The 17,695-nt window shown below is 47.0% G+C and overlaps 1 protein-coding gene across 1 annotated transcript in view; it reads left to right on the top strand.

Moving 5' to 3' along the window:
- Positions 1-14,101, top strand: part of LOC133420214 (NACHT, LRR and PYD domains-containing protein 1-like) — a 43,155-nt gene extending 29,054 nt beyond the window's left edge. The window contains exons 2-11 of the mRNA XM_061709825.1: positions 2,779-2,910; positions 2,993-3,148; positions 3,354-3,455; positions 4,883-4,961; positions 5,195-5,402; positions 9,267-11,049; positions 11,267-11,440; positions 12,808-12,978; positions 13,199-13,245; positions 13,343-14,101. Of these exons, the coding sequence (XP_061565809.1) occupies positions 5,216-5,402; positions 9,267-11,049; positions 11,267-11,440; positions 12,808-12,978; positions 13,199-13,245; positions 13,343-13,887 (2,907 nt within the window). The 5' untranslated portion in view covers positions 2,779-2,910; positions 2,993-3,148; positions 3,354-3,455; positions 4,883-4,961; positions 5,195-5,215 and the 3' untranslated portion in view covers positions 13,888-14,101. The remainder of the gene's footprint in view (positions 1-2,778; positions 2,911-2,992; positions 3,149-3,353; positions 3,456-4,882; positions 4,962-5,194; positions 5,403-9,266; positions 11,050-11,266; positions 11,441-12,807; positions 12,979-13,198; positions 13,246-13,342) is intronic.
- The last annotated feature ends 3,594 nt before the right edge of the window (positions 14,102-17,695 follow it).

Genomic DNA, 17,695 nt, shown 5'->3' with positions numbered 1-17,695 from the left:
ACATTACATTTAGTTAACATTAAATAAACCATCTGTACATTAATACAACTCAGAATGGAGCAAGGACTCATCTGGATGAAGTGTTTCTGACTGTGTGAGTTTTATTTCCCTTTTCCTAGTTTTGAATGTCAGTAGTTTAATAACTGCTAAAACATCCATCATCTAAATTATGTTTAATAACAATGAAGATACAACCTTATTTTTTTTTACTCCTCTTTCAGTGTTTTGAACCAGACTGTAAATATGTTTCTTTCTTCTGTAAAGTTGGACATTTGAACACAGAGTTCAGCGAGGTGAACGCGCTGTTGCGGCCTCTAGTGGTCAGTGGAGGAACTGCAACCTAAGACTCAGCCTGGAGGTCAGATGGTTGGTGCTCGGGGGAGACGTGGGCGCTTGAGATGTCAGAGTATCCCAGAGTGCATTTTGCACCAATAAGCCAAAGTAAAAGAAGAGAAAGGAGTAAATATAAAGTTAGAACTTCATTTTTGTTAACAGAATTTTGTTTTAAGATGTTTTTACACGGATTCAGGAGGAACAATGCGGTTTTCGTCCCGGTCGTGGAACACTGGACCAGCTCTACACCCTCCACAGGGTGCTCGAGGGTTCATGGGAATTTGCCCAACCAGTCTAAATGTGTTCTGTGGATCTGGAGAAGGCATTTGACCGTGTCCCTCGTGCCATTCTGTGGGGGGTCAATGAGTCTGGCGTCCAGTCTCTGTATGATCGGAGCAGGAGTCTACTTCGCATTGCCGGCAGTAGATCAGACTTGTTCCCGGTGCATGTTAGACCCGGTCCTGTTCATAATTTTTTAAGAGCTGAGGGAAGACCTGGAGGAAGTGTCTGGGGTGAAGGAAGTCTGGGCATCTCTGCTGACGCTGCTGCCCCCGCGACCCGGGAATGGATAAGCAGAAGAAGATGGAAGGATGGATGTTCTACAGTGTAAAGCGCTTTGGGGCTGTAGGAGTACAGCTGGAAAGAGCTATATAAGTGTAGGCCATTTACCATTTTATAACTTCACATTTGTGGTAAGGTTCTGAAGACAGAACTGCTAAAACCTCCTCCAACATTTTCAAGATAAACTCACATCAAACCTGTGGACCGAGGCAGGACCTGGTCTCTACTATGTGATTTCACAAACCACACATCCTAAAATCTTTTGATGAGGTAGTTGATGGTCCACGCTGTCAGCTGACACCTTCTCCATGAGCAGCATCGGTAAAGATGCTGGAGGAGAGGAACATGATCATTTCAGCTCCTCTATGCTGTTCAGGGATCTGAGTGTGAGGTAGATAAGCATCCACCCCAATACTTGGTTTGGGTGTAAACTGGGTCCAGGACTGGACTCTCCAGGGTCTAAGGTGTTTCAGTAATTAAGAGTCAATGATGATCTTTTGTCCTGGAGACAGAAACTAAGAGCAAACCTGTGATTAAATAGAAATGTGGGTTGAAGGTGTGAGCTGAGCTGCAGCTCCATGACTCCATCTAGTGGTTGGATAGTAGAAGTGCAGCAGCTTCCTCACTGCAGTCGGACATGAAGCTGAAGCACTTTTTCTGCTCCTCTCCCTTATCAACCTTCCCTGCCTGCTTTTGTCTGTCTTGACGCAGAGCCTCTCATTTCCACTCCTCTGAAAACTCTACAATCATGGAATTGATTAACTGGTCCCTCAGCACAATTGACCAAATTTTTGTAACGAGAAGTCAGGGGGTTAGGGAGCCCTCCTGCCCCGATGGAACTTTTTTTGCTGGTTACACAATGGATTCCTGCAAAAACTGGAAGCCGTTGTGCCTCAAGATCTTGACCGTCGAGGACGTTGAAGACGCCTTCATAATTGGATTTATGATAGCAGGATTTCTTCTAATTGGAGTGGGGATTTTCCTGGCCTATCGACAATCGTGCAAGTCGTCGACAGCCATTCTGGCCCTCTCTGAGCTGCCCGACGTTGCCGAAGGAATAAGCACCGGGATCCGCATTCAAACTCTAGAGCAGGCTAGATGCGATTCTTGAACAGAATCGCAGGCTAGCGGCGGTCTTCGAGCTCATTAGCAAGATGGAGAACACCTTGGAGAAGCTGGGTACTCAGCTTGGCGGGAATTGATTGATCACAGTTCGTCTGATTGGAGTTGCATTGATGAACCAGAGAAAGGCAGACGGAAAATTACTGGGCTGCCTGCTCAAGAAATTGTTGTTTCTATAATTTGCCCTTGACAGAGCGGCTTGGCAGGCCTCTCCGGTCACAAATCTCCCTGGAGGAATGTAAACAAGATGACTCTGCCCAACTCTCCCCCTCTCCCACGAACACCTACGGATCTCCCTCCCAGAACTGTACCGAGCTGCCTGATAGCATCAAGGACATTTTGGCTGAGGAGCTCTGGGCGAAGGTTCACGGACTTATCGCACACACACACTCACTGACAACCACACCCCCCCCCCCATCCAACGCCACGCTGCTTGCGGCGCTCACTTGAATGAACTGTGCCGGGATCCCCCCCTGACTTGCCCACCCCCCATCACCCACATGCAAGTCCTGTGACGTCTGTTGCTTTGTGTGCTGCTGAGGTGTTTTTCTGCAACTTGATACTGTGTACCCCCCCCCCCATCCCAGTGTTACCCTTTGGAAAACAGGCGCACAATACCATTGTGTCGCCGCCGGTGTATCCGAAGTCAAAAACAGTTTTCTAAGCTGACCTAATAAAACTGATTCTGATTCTGATTCGGAAGAGAAGATCAGTCAGAGCTGGTCGTCGTTGTACATCTACAATGACTTGTTTCCTCTGCAGATGAAGGTAGAAGGTGTGTGTGAGCTGATGTGAATCCAGCAGCATGGATCAGTGTGAGGACAGAGAGGAGGGAGTCCTTCCCTCTAAAACTTCCCCGAGGGGAAAACCTGAGAGTCGGAGAGAAGAAGAGAGGTGAGACGATCACCTCTAACTGTCCATGACTCTTCTGCACGTCAGAGTTCAGCCCTCACATACCCAAACATCTTTATTACAGGAGTGGTCCTGGACCTGGACCTGGACCTGGACCTGGACCTGGTCCGGAACCTGAATCTGGACCTGAACCTGAGCCCAGCTGTGTGTCCTTGAAGAGTGACAGATCATTGGATTTCCTTTTTGATTTTAAAGAGACCCAACGTTTTCCCTAAGTGAGGTGAGTTTTACATAAATGTTTCTGAAAACGTAAAAGAGACTGAAATGTTTTTATCGTAACATGATTATTTTAGTTTTAGAAGTATATGTCTTGTTTATTTTCCGTTAAGTTTTATCTATAAAGTATCTATTACAATACAAGTTGTGTCTAGGTTCTTTCCAAGGACCAGAACATGACCTCACGTCACCAAACACCTTTATTACAGGAGACGATCTGGTCCTGAACCCAGCTGTGTGTCCTTGAAGAGTGAGAGATCATTGGATTTCCTTTTTGATTTTAAAGAGACCCAACGTTTTCCCTCAGTGAGGTGAGTTTTACATAAATGTTTCTGAAAACGTAAAAGAGATGTAAAAGAGGTTGCAGCGTAGCTCTAGAGCAGCATGTCTAGCAAATATCTTGCAAATATTGTGGACCGAGGTCGTTTTAAAACTTTTTTTTTTTTTTAATTTATTTATTAACATACAGTGCAAACAACGACAAAAGACGACATCAGTTTGTGTGTGTGTGTGTGTGTGTACACGTGTAAATAAGATGATGAAAGTAGATACATAAATTGATTCGAGAGTAAATAAGTAAACAAATAAATAATTATCATATAGAGTGGTGTAGCACGATATAATATAAATATAGCATAATAATATAGTAATATCCTAATATAACATAATTTTTATAAAATATTATAAAATATTATAACATATAACCAAATGATATCACCATACTGTAATATATAACAATATAATAATACTATAGTTTAACATCCCATGAGATTTCATAACTTAGTATAATAATGCACTATGAAACAATATATCATGATAATGCCAGGAATAATTATTAGAGTTAGAATTGGTAATTTATGTATTGCAATGAGGTGTGAGGTCAGACCGGGGCGTCGGGGAAGCGAGCAGGAGGCCCCCACCAGACTCCAGTTGCCCGACCGGGAGCCCCAGCAAGAGGCAGGTAGGACGTCGTTTAAAACTTGATGCACGATTCCTTTCAGCATTCGTGCTGCTGCGTATCATCAGCATAGAAATTAACATTCATGCCGTGGTTCTAGATTATACTTCCCAAGGACTGCATGTAGAAACAGAACAAGATTGGCCCTAGCACTGAACCCTGCGGGACACCGTAGCAGACCCTAGCACTGAACCCTGCAGGACACCATAGCAGACCCTCGGGTAATAGATAAGATAAAATGTACATTATTGATCCCAGGATTGATATATTATTGGTACGCAGCAGCATAACATAAAAGGAACAGACGGTGACGAAGCCAAAATAAAATATAAAACTAAATATATATTTTAAAATAAAATATAAAACTATGATCAAAATCTTAAGACCACTTAAGAATTATCATTCTGCTCTTCTGGATCTTAAGAAGGTTCTAAGTAGAACTTCAAAATGCAAAACCTGCGCTGCCTAATCAAAAGCAGTAGCCTCTGTAAACAGCACTTGCTCAACGCACTGAGCTGTCCAGGGCCCCACATCGTATACATTTAAGTAAGTGTACAGCAGAGATTCAGAGAAACGATGAATAAATTAAAGTTAATTATTGTACCAGGTTGTGGCATGAGAGAGGGAAGATTTCCTGTAACTGTCACGTTCTCAGTCGTCTCAGGAGGACCAGCAAACCTTTAACATGACAGGAAGTCCTCTGGTGGACTGTTCTCATCCAAACATGACTCCATGGACCTTTAGACATGATGTGACCTGTTCTTCATGATTCCTCCACAGAGTGGACCAGCAGATCTCAGAGTCCCCCAGTGGTCCGTCTGTCCAGGAGCATCAGACCGAGCTGGACTCCATCTTTCAGGTCTGTACATGAACAACAACTGCTTCTCCATCTGTTGTCCTGATGTCCATCTGCATACTGGTCTCCAGAGACCAGTATGCAGATGGACTGTCAGTCTGTCCAACATGGGTCTGATGTTTGTCTCCATGCTGGTCTCTGGAGACCAGTGGACTGTCAGTCTGTCCATCATGGACCTGATGTTTGTCTCCATGATTTCAGTCTGGTTGGGTCATTCATGTGGTCTTCTGTTCCAGCTGCTGGAGGATGACATCTTCATGTTTGTGAAGGACCAGCTGAAGAAGATCCAGAAAGTTCTGAGTCCAGATTACCCAGAATCCTCAGAGAGTCTGGAGGAGGATGAAGATGAAGAGCAGAAGAGCATCAGAGAGGCGTTCATGAAGATCACAGTGAAGTTCTTGAGGAGGAGGAAGCAGGAAACGCTGGCTGACCTCCTGCAGAGCAGTAAGTCGTTTCTCTCAACATCTGAGCTGCTGGATAAACGACACCGAATGTCTCAGTAGTTGACCAACATTCACAGATCAGACACAACATTAAACCCACTGGAAGGTGGAGGAACTGAGCTAATTTTCTTGCACCAGTCTTCTGTTAGGAACATCTCATTAATAGGTTCATTTTTTTTTTTTTCCCTTGTCTGTACATATTAATGATTGATACCATGACGGTAGAAACCAAAAGTATATATATGTGCATTATTACTATATTTAATATATATACGCATACATATGCGTACACATACATAAATATACACATACAAACCCAGTGATTTTTTTTTTTTGGGGGGGGGGGGGGGGGTGACGACATCCACTGCCAATCCAGGAAGCAGGAACACACGGAAACACACGTCAAGCACTGGAAATCTGCAACAAAAAACCACAAACAAAGCACGAAACCGGCACGGAGCCAACCAAAACAATAACAGCAATCGACCCAAATCCCGAGATCCGATCGCAGTCTGAGCCAAGCCACCGCTACCGCTACCTAAACCCAAAAACTAGAGAGCCAGCATGCAGGTGAACAAGCCAGTGCGTATGTCTATGTGTGTGTGTGTGTATGTATATGATCATGTGTGTGTGTGTGTGTGTGTGTGTATATGCATGTGACTAAGTGACTATGTGTGTGTGTGTATGTGTGTGTGTGTGTGTGCGTGTGTGTGTGTGTGTGTGTGTGTGTGTGTGTGTGTGTGTGTGTGTGTGTGTGTGTGTGTGTGTGTGTGTGTGTGTGTGTGTGTGTGTGTAACAAACCAAACAAAGTTCCATCTGAAGTGTATCTATAGTGGGGGAGGGGGGGGAGCAACCCCGCCACCCGCGAGACCAGAGGCCGACACGGAAGAGCCCGGAACCCAGGCCACCGGCAGCCCCACAGAGGGGAGAAGCGGGAGGGAGGCAACCCACCGCCTGCGAGGTCCTCCCCCCCCCGGCGGCGGCCGAGGGGCCCCCACGGCGCAGGAAGAAGCAGCCGGGGATCCAGACCGCGACCCAGGCAATCCCCGGCCACCCGGTCCGGGCCGGACACGCAGCCAGGAGGCCCTCACCCTTCAGGCCAACGACCCCCACCCGGCAGGGGGCCAGCCTGCCCGGAGAGACAGAGCCGCCCCGGCCGCCGACGCGGGCAGGCGCACCCGCCCCCCACGAAAGTGGCCCCCCAAGACCAGAGGGGCGCCCCGCCGCAGAGGCAGCGGGGGGGACCGGAGACGGACCCGGAGAGAGGGAACCCCCCAACAAGGCGACACCCATGCAGGCCCGACAACGGAGGGCCCCAGACCCAGGCATCCCATTCATTCATCCATTCACCTATCCGATATCTATACTAATAATAATATGATATACTATACATAATAATAATACTAATAATACTACTACTAATAATAATAATAATAATAACCATCTTTGTATAATATAATATTGATAAATGATTAAGTTTTGTTGTCCTGCCAATGGAGGCTCAAATCCTCCATGGCAGGACCCTTCCATACCGCATTCTCACCGACACAGACACACAATCACGCACCGTTTCCCCCTCCCCGGGGGGGTCCAGCACCGCCAGAAGGCGCCCCAGGCTGCACGGCGAGCCCCGCCAGGCCCGGGTATCCCGACCCACCTATCCCAGGCCGGTGAGGGAACGCGGGTGATGTGGGACCCCCTCCCGCCCCTGGTGTTGAGTGCATGTGATTAATGCCATAAAAACAGAGAGGGGGAAGGGCCAAGTATCGATTTGACACCGACCCCCCCCCCTCCCGAACTACGTGTCCTTGTCAAATGTATTTATTAAGTGTTGAATGTGCAGTGTCTATTTTGCTGTTAAAACCGTGAGGCGGGGAGTGCCGGGCCACGCGGGACAGTGCCCCCCATGACCCGGACCCCCCGCCCTTCGCCTATGTGCGTATGAATCGTGTAGGGGGGGAAGGAGGGGGAGCGGAGGCCGAAGCCAGGAGGCAGGACCAGCAAAGCCGGCCCTGATAAGACACCCGCGTCCCCCCACCGGCCATCCAGTAGACGGGGGGCGGCCCTCCGAGCCGGGCCAGGGCCCCACCGTACCTCCACGGGCGCCCCCGGCGCCGCCGGAGCCCCCAGACGGAGGGGGAAACGGTCCAACATCCTCCCATTCATACTGACAACATAAGACATAGACACCTGGGAATGGTGCCACCCCGCCGCCGCGTCCGCCCGTGCACCCCCCGGTCAGGGGAGGCCCGATCCCCGGACCCGGCCCCACCCCCCCCCCCCGAGGCCACCCCGGCGGACACCCCAAGGGTCACGGAGTCCCCACCTCCGCCGGAGGACCAAGGCAGCAATGTCCCCCCAGCGCAGACAGCCACCCCCCACCCAGGCAGGGCCGGGCCCTCCGAGTGGGACCCCCACGTCCACGGCCCAGCCCCCCCCGGGAGACCCGGAGACGCCCAAGCCACCGCCCCCCACCCGAGCCCCCCCAGCCACCCCCCCCATCGCCATGAGGCAACCCCCTCCATAGGCCCCCAAGGCCCCCACCGGCCAGGGACAGGGCCCCGCGGCCCCCCCCACCGCCCCACAGGGGCCACCGGAGGCCCGCGCCCCAGACCCCCCATTAATAGGGTCATTAATATCCCAGTAAATAAAAGTTTTATTCTAAAGAGTTGAACTGTGTGGATTCAATATTCAGTTCCAGCAAACACAAAACAAAAACAACTTGTGTGTCTGCAGTTAATCGTAGAAGATACACGGTTCTTGTTCCTCTGATTGATCGGAGGGGTTTTTGGGAGGAAAAAGCTTCAATACTCCTCATTGAACCGCTGATCAGTGAATGTTGAAATGTTGATTCTTTAGAGGTGTTGTGCAACACTAGGTAGTGCTCTTCCAGTTATCAAGAGTTATTCATAATTTGATTCAACAATTATTAATAATTAATAAAGTAGACTATTTATCAAATTGAATTATCAAAATGATTTAATCCTCGTGGGGCACCACCTGGTTTTCCAGGAAAAATTATAACTTTCACAGCAGAAATCAGTCTCAGAAATAGATATTATTCTGCAGAGTAGCAAATCTTACTATTATCACTTACAGAATAACGGTTGAAGGCGTTACAGCTCGGCTCTAGCTCTGTCAAACAGTCATTGTGACCAGAATTTGTATAAAACACAAACAACTTCTCATTCAAATCAATCAGTATTTATTCACATCCAGGTGTCAAGCAGATGGAAACGACACCATTGAATAAATACTGATGGCAACTACGTTAAACATAAAACACTGATTAACAAGAAAAACAACACTAAGAAAAATGAAACCTTAAACGTTAACTGCATAAATGGAACAGAAATCAAAAACAATAGAGACGTGATACAAACGATCATCTACAGTTCAAAACAACGTGGCTGCACGTGGCCGGCAGGATGGCTGCGGCATTTAAAGATGGCAGCGCCCTCGCCACGCCACGTGCAATCGGAACACAAACACAGTGTTTAAAACGTGAATGACTGGCGGAAAATGGCGCCACAAAATAAACAAACACAATAATGATGATAATGAATGATGCCAGTAGTTGCAGGCGTTGCACAGTAATAAGAACAGTAACTTAATAAAACATAAATTTAGTTCCTTTGTTCTGAGGCCATGCGGCAGGGGTCATAAACTTTAGCTTGGCTTCGGCCTTTACTGGTCAAAGCCTGAAATGTTCACCTAATCACACATGTCATGAATTCATAATCACTCCCTGAGTCCACAATCATATAGGAATTCATCATCATATGGTGGTCCAACAGAGGAAGTAGAACTTGTTGTGGGCTGGTTTTAATCACTAAGTGTTTGTCTTTATTTCATCTTTATTTAGATACCGTCGCTGCCGTTTGTCAATCCAAACTCAAAGGTCAGCTGCAGAAGAAGCATCAACATGTGTTTGAGGGAATCATTAAAGCAGGAAACCCAACCCTTCTGGAGCAGATCTACACGGAGCTCTACATCACAGAGGCAGGGACCGGAGAGGTCAATGAAGAACATGAAGTCAGACAGATTGAAGCAGCTTCCAGGAAACCAGATGGAGCAGAAACAGCCATCAGACAGGAAGACATCTTTAAACCCCCACCTGGAAGAAAAGGACCAATCAGAACGGTGATGACGAAGGGAGTGGCCGGCATCGGGAAAACAGTCCTAACACAGAAGTTCACTCTGGACTGGGCTGAAGGCAGAACCAACCAGGACATCCAGTTCCTGCTTCCATTCACCTTCAGAGAGCTGAATGTACTGAGAGAGCAGAAGTTCAGCTTGGTGGAACTAGTTCATGTATTCTTCTCTGAAACCAAAGGAATCTGCAGCTTTGAAGAGTTCCAGGTCGCGTTCATCTTTGACGGTCTGGATGAGTGTCGACTTCCTCTGGACTTCCACAACTCTACAATCGTCAGTGACCCCAGAAGATCCACCTCAGTGGATGTGCTGCTGACAAACCTCATCAGGGGGAACCTGCTTCCTTCTGCCCGTCTCTGGATCACCACACGACCCGCAGCAGCCAATCAGATCCCTTCTGAGTATGTCTCCATGGTGACAGAGGTCAGAGGGTTCACTAACCCACAGAAGGAGGAATACTTCAGGAAGAGGTTCAGGGATGAGGAGCAGACCAGAAGGATCATCTCCCACATCAAGACATCACGGAGCCTCCACATCATGTGCCACATCCCAGTCTTCTGCTGGATCACTGCTACGGTCCTGGAGAACGTCCTGGAGAACGTCCTGGAAACCAGAGAGGGAGGGCGGCTGCCCAAGACCCTGACCGAGATGTACATCCACTTCCTGGTGGTCCAGGCCAAACTGAAGATGGTCAAGTATGATGGAGGAGCTGAGACGGATCCACACTGGAGTCCAGAGAGCAGGAAGATGGTGGAGTCTCTGGGAAAACTGGCTTTTGAGCAGCTGCAGAAAGGAAACCTGTTCTTCTATGAACCAGACCTGAGCGAGTGTGGCATCGATGTCAGAGACGCTTCAGTGTACTCAGGAGTGTTCACCCAGATCTTTAGAGAGGAGAGCAGCCTGTACCAGGACCGGGTCTTCTGCTTCATCCATCTGAGTGTTCAGGAGTTTCTGGCTGCTCTTCATGTCCGTCAGATATTCATCAGCTCTGAAGTCAACCTGCTGGAAGATCAACTAACAACTCACCGTTCTTCTACTGGTTTCTATCAGAGTGCTGTGGACAAGACCTTACAGAGTCCAAACGGACATCTGGACTTGTTCCTGCGCTTCCTCCTGGGTCTTTCAGTGGAGACCAATCAGAACCTCCTACGAGGTCTGATGACATCAAACAAAGGAAGTTCACAGAACAATCAGGAAACTATCAAACACATCAAGAAGAAGATCAGTGAGGATCTGTCTGTAGAGAGAAGCATCAACCTGTTCCACTGTCTGAATGAACTGAACGATCGGTCTCTGGTGGAGGAGGTCCAACGGTCCCTGGGGTCTGGATGTTTCTCCACAGATAAACTGTCTCCTGCTCAGTGGTCGGCTCTGGCCTTCATCTTACTGTCATCAAAAGAAGATCTGGAGGTGTTTGACCTGAAGAAGTTCTCCGCTTCAGAGGAGGCTCTACGGAGGCTGCTGCCGGTGGTCAAAGTCTCCAAGAAAGTTCTGTAAGTACCAACAGACACATGTTGGACCTCTGGAATGGAGGGTAGTTTCTTCACTTGTTTGGGGTCTTTTTTCAGCACAACCTCAGATGAGTGAGTTTACGCTGGTTCTTTCATTTCCAGAGACTTTAATGTCACATAAAAGACCAACAGAGACACAACTACATTTTCTTCCATAACAGTGAAATAACCCGGTTGTTGTTCTTTTTTCCGTCTGCAGGCTGAGTGGCTGTAACCTCTCAGGGAACATCTGTGCAGATCTGTCCTCAGTCCTCAGCTCTCAGTCCTCCAGTCTGACAGAACTGGACCTGAGCAACAACGACCTGCGGGATTCTGGACTGGAGAAGCTGTGTCCTGGACTGGAGAGTCCACACTGTAAACTGATGTCTCTCAGGTCGGGATTCATTCAAGTCTTTTCCAGTTCGAATCAAAAATCAAATCCAATTCATTTTATTGTCATTGATTCAGCAGCCTGACACAGCAAAAGAAAAACAAAAAAGAGACACAACAAACACAGATAACAAATTACAACGTATGACATGGGTAGACAGGTGCTAAGCACCACCTTCATTATTAGCTGAGAAAGGATGACATTGGGGAAAAGGGAGGGGAAAAATTCATCTTCACACTGTGTGGACACAGTATGAAGGTTCCAAAAAACACCTCAGCACAGAGAAGCAACATACTCATCCATTAACAACATCATACAAGCATATGTGGAGGGGGTGAGGGTGGAGGGGGTGGGAGGGTCCCGGTACAAGTCACCTGGGTGATCACCGCTACCTCCTGGCACAGCCTTTCAGCCTAGTTTACTGTGTTGGGAGGGTGATACGGAGGGAGCCAGGGAAGGCGTTGAATAATGAGGGAGGTGTATTTACCATTGTGTGTGTGAGAGTGGTAAGTCTGTGAACTTTGCCCCAGATCTACTGCTCAGCCATCGTCCTCTGTGTTATCGGCTCGGTACAGTTCTGAACCAGGTCCACAGGTGTCCTGAGGGGAAGGGGAGGGCTAGTGGGAGCAGAGCGTCTTGTTTTCATTCCTCCAGGGAGATTGTGGTGAGATGGCCTGCCAAGTCGCTCTGTCAAGGTCAATTGCATTTGGGTCAGACTCCAGTAATTTTCCGTCTGCCTTAAGTCTCATCATTGGAGACTCCAAACAGACTAATTTGTGGTCAATTCCCGCCAAGCCGAGCTCCCAAATTCTCCAAGGTCTTTTCCATCCTGCCAATGAGCTGAAAAAACGCAGCTAGCCTGAGATTCTGTTCAAGAATCGCATCCAACTTACGATTTTGCTCCCCCAACTTTAGAGTCTGAGTGTTGGTCGCACAGCTGATCCCTTCAGCCACGTCAGGTAGCTCTGAAAGGGCCAGAATAGCTGTCTACGTTTTCCAAATTTGTTGATATGCACCAGTTCCAAAAAACAGAAATTCTGTTATCAGAAATCCAATTATGAAGCATCTTAAACATCCTTGACCGACAGTCTGGACAGACACATGATCCACGTCTTCCAGGAGTCCATTGTGTATCCAGCAGCAAACGTCCCGTCGGGGCAAGAGGGCTCCCCTATGCCCTGTTTTCGGAGGATGACAGAACAAGACAGAGACCAGCATCAGGGCAGATAGGGGGGGAGCAGGAGTGGAAAAAGCGTCCGCCTTCGCCAAGAGCAGGAAGAAAACAGTCCCAGTGAACGTGCTGCTAAATATGTCTGCAGCGGGACACTTGTGCAGAGAACATGCAGCAGACCTGTGTTGTGTGTCTGCAGGCTGTCGGGCTGTCTGATCTCAGAGGAAGGAAGTTCTTCTCTGGTCTCAGCTCTGACCTCCAACCCCTCCCACCTGAGAGAGCTGGACCTGAGCTACAACCATCCAGGGGAGTCAGCAGGTCAGCTTCTGTCTAGATTGGAGGATCACCGCTGGAGGCTGGACACTCTCAGGTATGGACACACTGCTTGGGGTTGGGGGGGTTATATTGTGTTAGTTATGGTGGCACAGGTGTGGGGGTTTGCTTGTGTGGGGTGATTGCTCAGGGGTGTGGTGGGATGCTATTTAGCGGATACGGGAGTGCCCAACAGGAGATGGGGGTGGGGGGGGGCTCTGACATCTCTGCTTCCTCTGAAAGAGACTGAGCTGGTCTGACCCCCCTCCTCCTTTCAGGGTGGAGCCTGCTGGACAACGATGGTTGAGACCAGGTCTGAGGAAGTGTAAGTGTGTTTTTATTCAACCATCTTCACTCGTTCATGAGTCCATCAGTAATCTGATCAATAATAACTGCAGCTGCTTGTTTGTTCTCTCCATCAGATTCCTGTCAACTCACCGTCGACACAAACACAGTCTATAACAAGATTAAACTGTCTGATGACAAGAGGAAGATGACACATGTGGAGGAGGATCAGTCATATCCTGATCATTCAGACAGGTTTGATCGTCTTCCTCAGCTGCTGTGTAGAGAAGTTCTGACGGGTCGCTGTTACTGGGAGGTCCAGTGGAGCAAAGGGGTTTCTGTATCAGTGAGTTACAGAAGAATCAGCCGGAGAGGAGACTCTGATGTCTGTGTGTTTGGACGAAACAATCATTCCTGGAGTCTGAACTGTTATCTAGCTGGTCAGTACCATGTCTGTCACAATAACAGGGACACATCCATCATCTCCTCATCTTCATCTTCAGTCTCTGGCAGAGTAGCTGTGTACGTGGACGTTCCTGCTGGAACTCTGTCCTTCTATGAAGTCGTCTCTGACAGACTGATCCACCTCCACACCTTCAACACCACCTTCACTGAACCTCTCTGTCCTGGATTTGGACTCTGGTCCTGGTCTGGTTGCTCAGTGTCTCTGTGTCCAGTGTAGTCTCAAGAGTCCTGTCAGAGAAACCGTCTCTGTTGGATCCTGGACTTGGACTTGGTTCTGGTTCGTCAGTGTCTCGATGATGGTAGTGATGATGATGATGATGATGATGATGATGATGATGATGATGATGATCACCGTTTGTTTAGTTTTTTTGGTTTATTGTGTTTTTATTTGATTTTTTTCAAATTTAAATATTAAATAATTTACTGGATTGTTGACGTTTGATCATAACAGGGCGCTTGCGCAAGCAGCGACCAGCAGCAGTGGTAGTGCGTCGTGTTCGTTTGTTTGTTTGTTTGTTTGAGTTAATGTTAGTTGCAAGTTTGTGTATTGTTTTTTTATCTTTTTTAATCCGAACTCCACATCAGCTTGCCAAGCGTGTCAGAATTAAGTGACAATGGATTTGTCCGTGATTTTCTTCCTGGCGGTGTTGGCGTCTGCATGGCGCCCACTGCTCATGGCACTTGAACCTCATCTGACGATCAGGTACTCCAGAGACCATCTGCTCAACTACAACAACCTTGCGAACAGCCAACCACCAGCGGACCTGATTTTCCCTGACTTGGAGGAGCTTGTCAACCAGCCCGAGAAAGGCGACTACTCTAGATCTCCATGGCCATTTTCTTGATTGTTGCCTATATCCATCCTAAGGCTAATGAGGGAAATGCATCAGAGCTCATCTATCAAACTGTACAAAAACTCCAGTCTATATCACCAGACGCTCCTAATCTGATTTTAGGTGATTTTAACCATTGCTCACTTGAAAAAACCCTCAGAGATTTTTATCAATATGTTTCCTGCGCCACCAGGAAAGACAGGATCTTGGACAAGTGTTATGGGTCCATCAAAAAGGCCTATAAATCAATCTCTCTCCCTCCGCTGGGGTCAGCTGACCATAATTGTGTGCACTTGATACCATCTTATCGGACATGTCTCCAAAGGGGGAAAGTAACAATTAAAAACATCAAAGTGTGGTCAGAGGAGGCCATAATGACTCTTCAGGGCTGTCTGGATTGTACAGAGTGGGAGAAGTTCATTGAATCCTCTGGTGACATTCACGAACTCACTCAGCTGTTGGGTTACTTATTGTGAGGACACAGTTATTCCTGTAAAAACTGTTAAATCTTACCCAAACAGTAAACCCTGGGTGAGTAGACACCTTAAAGCGCTTTTAAACAAAAAGAAACAGGCTTTTAAACTGGGAAACCAAACTGAATTAAGATCTGTACAAAAGGATATCAAACAGGAAGTCATTATAAACAAAAAGTTGAAGACAAACTGAGCAAGAACAATCTGGGCTCTGCATGGGATTGCATTAAGACTATGGTTGGGTTGTCTGATAATGCTAAGAAAATCTTATTATTAGATGGGTTCACTTCAGATTTTACTTTGGCGCAGGAGCTCAACAAATTTTATTGAAGGTTTGATGTGCATGATTTTAACAATGAAATAACTACACTGAAAAACACTCTTCCGGAGTCAAGTCATCTGGATGGGCCTGCCTTTGATGTGCATACAGTTGTTCAAATGTTTAAACACTGTAAAACCAGAACAAGTGTTGGTCCGGACAACATCAGTGGTCGAATGCTCTTTAATTGCGCAGAGCAATTAGGTTGTATTTTTACATATATTTTTAATCTGTCTCTTTTCCAGCAGACGGTTCCTAACTTGTGGAAACTGGCTACCATAGTTCCTGCTCCTAAATCTAAACACCCTAAATCTTTAAACGACTTCAGGCCTATAGCTTTAACCTCTTTAGTTATGAAGTCATTTGAAAAACTGGTTAAAGCCGAACTTCTGAACAAGCATCTGCTTGACCCAATGCTTGACCCATCTGCTTGACCCAATGCAGTTTGCCTATAGGACCAGTAGGGGGGTCCAAGATGCCACCCTAACTCTGCTAAATTACATCCATAAGCACCTCGAGGTCTCTAACAACCATGTCAGACTGCTGTACATCGACTTCTCATCCACCTTCAATACTATTCAGCCTCTTCTGTTGATTCAGAGACTAATTGACAACTTTAGTCTTGATGGTAGCATTGTTGGCTGGATTTTGGATTTCCTGACGTGCAGAACTCAGAGAGAGAAGTAAATGGACAACTTTCTGACCGATTTTTTATATCTATTGGCTCACCACAAGGATGTGTCCTTTCTCCTCTGCTTTACATATTATACACTAACAACTGCTGTAGCACATTTTTAAACCATCATATATTGAAGTTTGCAGATGATACATTGTGAGTCTGTTGAACAGCACTGATAACTCCCATGGCCCTGTGGTTGATTACTTTCTTAAGTGGTGCCAGGATCTTTTTTAACTCTTAATGTATCAAAGACAAAGGACATGTGTATTGATTTTAGACATTCTCAGCCCTCTCCGGATAGGACAGTAATTAACGGACAAGATGTAGAAATTGTAGAGTCCTATCAATATCTGGGAACTATAATAGACAATAAGCTGACATTTTTATGAGTAACACCTCCCTCCTCCCCTCCCCTCAGTGCGGGCTCAAGGCTGATATATGGTTCCGCGTTACACCAACGCAAAGCATACAGCGTAGGGTACGCGGCGACGCGCCTTGCACAGTGCGCGTCCCCGCGTACCTTACGCCGTAACCCTACGGCGTAGGTTCTGCGTCGATTTAACGCAGAACCATAAATTAGCCTTCACAGACAGACAGCCAGGACGCGTCGCGGAAATGAAGAGGAGCCAGCAGCTCAGTTTAAAATCCAGTTTTGCAGCGGGACAAAAAAGCAGCAGCACTGCTGTGTTGCAGGTAGGCTGCGCAGAGATGAGTAGCCAAATATTACTCAACTTAATATGTTGTAAATGGTTAGGAGATTTTGGTTTGTTTATAAGGAAAGAAAGGAATGAACATGATCTATTTTCATATTTCATAGGAGAAATATGTGGAGACAGGTGCAAGTGACGAAGTGCAGGCAGGCAGGCAGGAACCCAACCATGTTAGCCCAAAAGTGATTGTAGAACAGCATCTCAGCAACAAAACCTTAAGATCAAGAGAAGTGGTACTGTGAAATTCCTTGGCTCCATTATAAACAAGGAGGAGTCAATGGAATCTTGTGTTTTTTCTGTGCCCAAGCTTCTGAAAATGAAAAATCAAGCCTGGCCAAGAACTAGGTTTCTCCAGAGGCCTGTAAGTAAGCCTGTAAAGCTTGTATACTGTCTTAAGGTAAGAGCTGATTTGTTGTTTGTGGCATGTTAATGTGTCAAAAATAAAGGATGCCCACAGAGAAAGAGGTCAGAAGATTCAAGACTCTTTTTTTATCATTGTATAGCACTAAACGAAAATAATAATAAATACATATATCAGGAAAAAAAAGTTAAACTGTCTAAAAAAGTAAATCCATATTAAAATTGTTTGATTGTTTGCATTCACACACACATAGTCTTACAAAGCCACACTGCACATCCACGCTACAGCTACACGCACAAATTTACCGTTCCTACTTGTGTCCCCCCCACCTCTGAAAGTAAAGTTTCGCCCTTGCATCCATCCATCCATCCATCCATCCATCCATTTTCTTCCCTCACACCAGACACTTCCTCCAGCTCTTCCTCCATCGCTTCCTCCAGCTCTTCCAGGGGAGTCCGAGACGTTCCCAGGCCAGCCGAGAGACATAGGGCCCGATTTACTAAGATCCTAAATAAAGAGTACTAAATTGCGTGTGCACTGAAAAAGTTTGCGCGTGCTGTTTGCGTGTGGTTTGCGGGTGATCAACTAAGATTGCGTGCGCAATTGATAACAGGTGCAAACCTCAGTATTTAAATGAGCTGTTGCGTGTC

Source organism: Cololabis saira, chromosome 20 (assembly GCF_033807715.1).
Source record: "Cololabis saira isolate AMF1-May2022 chromosome 20, fColSai1.1, whole genome shotgun sequence".
Taxonomy (NCBI): domain Eukaryota; kingdom Metazoa; phylum Chordata; class Actinopteri; order Beloniformes; family Belonidae; genus Cololabis; species Cololabis saira.
Note: the sequence above shows the minus strand (reverse complement) of the source record. Positions and strands in the feature narration are given on the sequence as shown.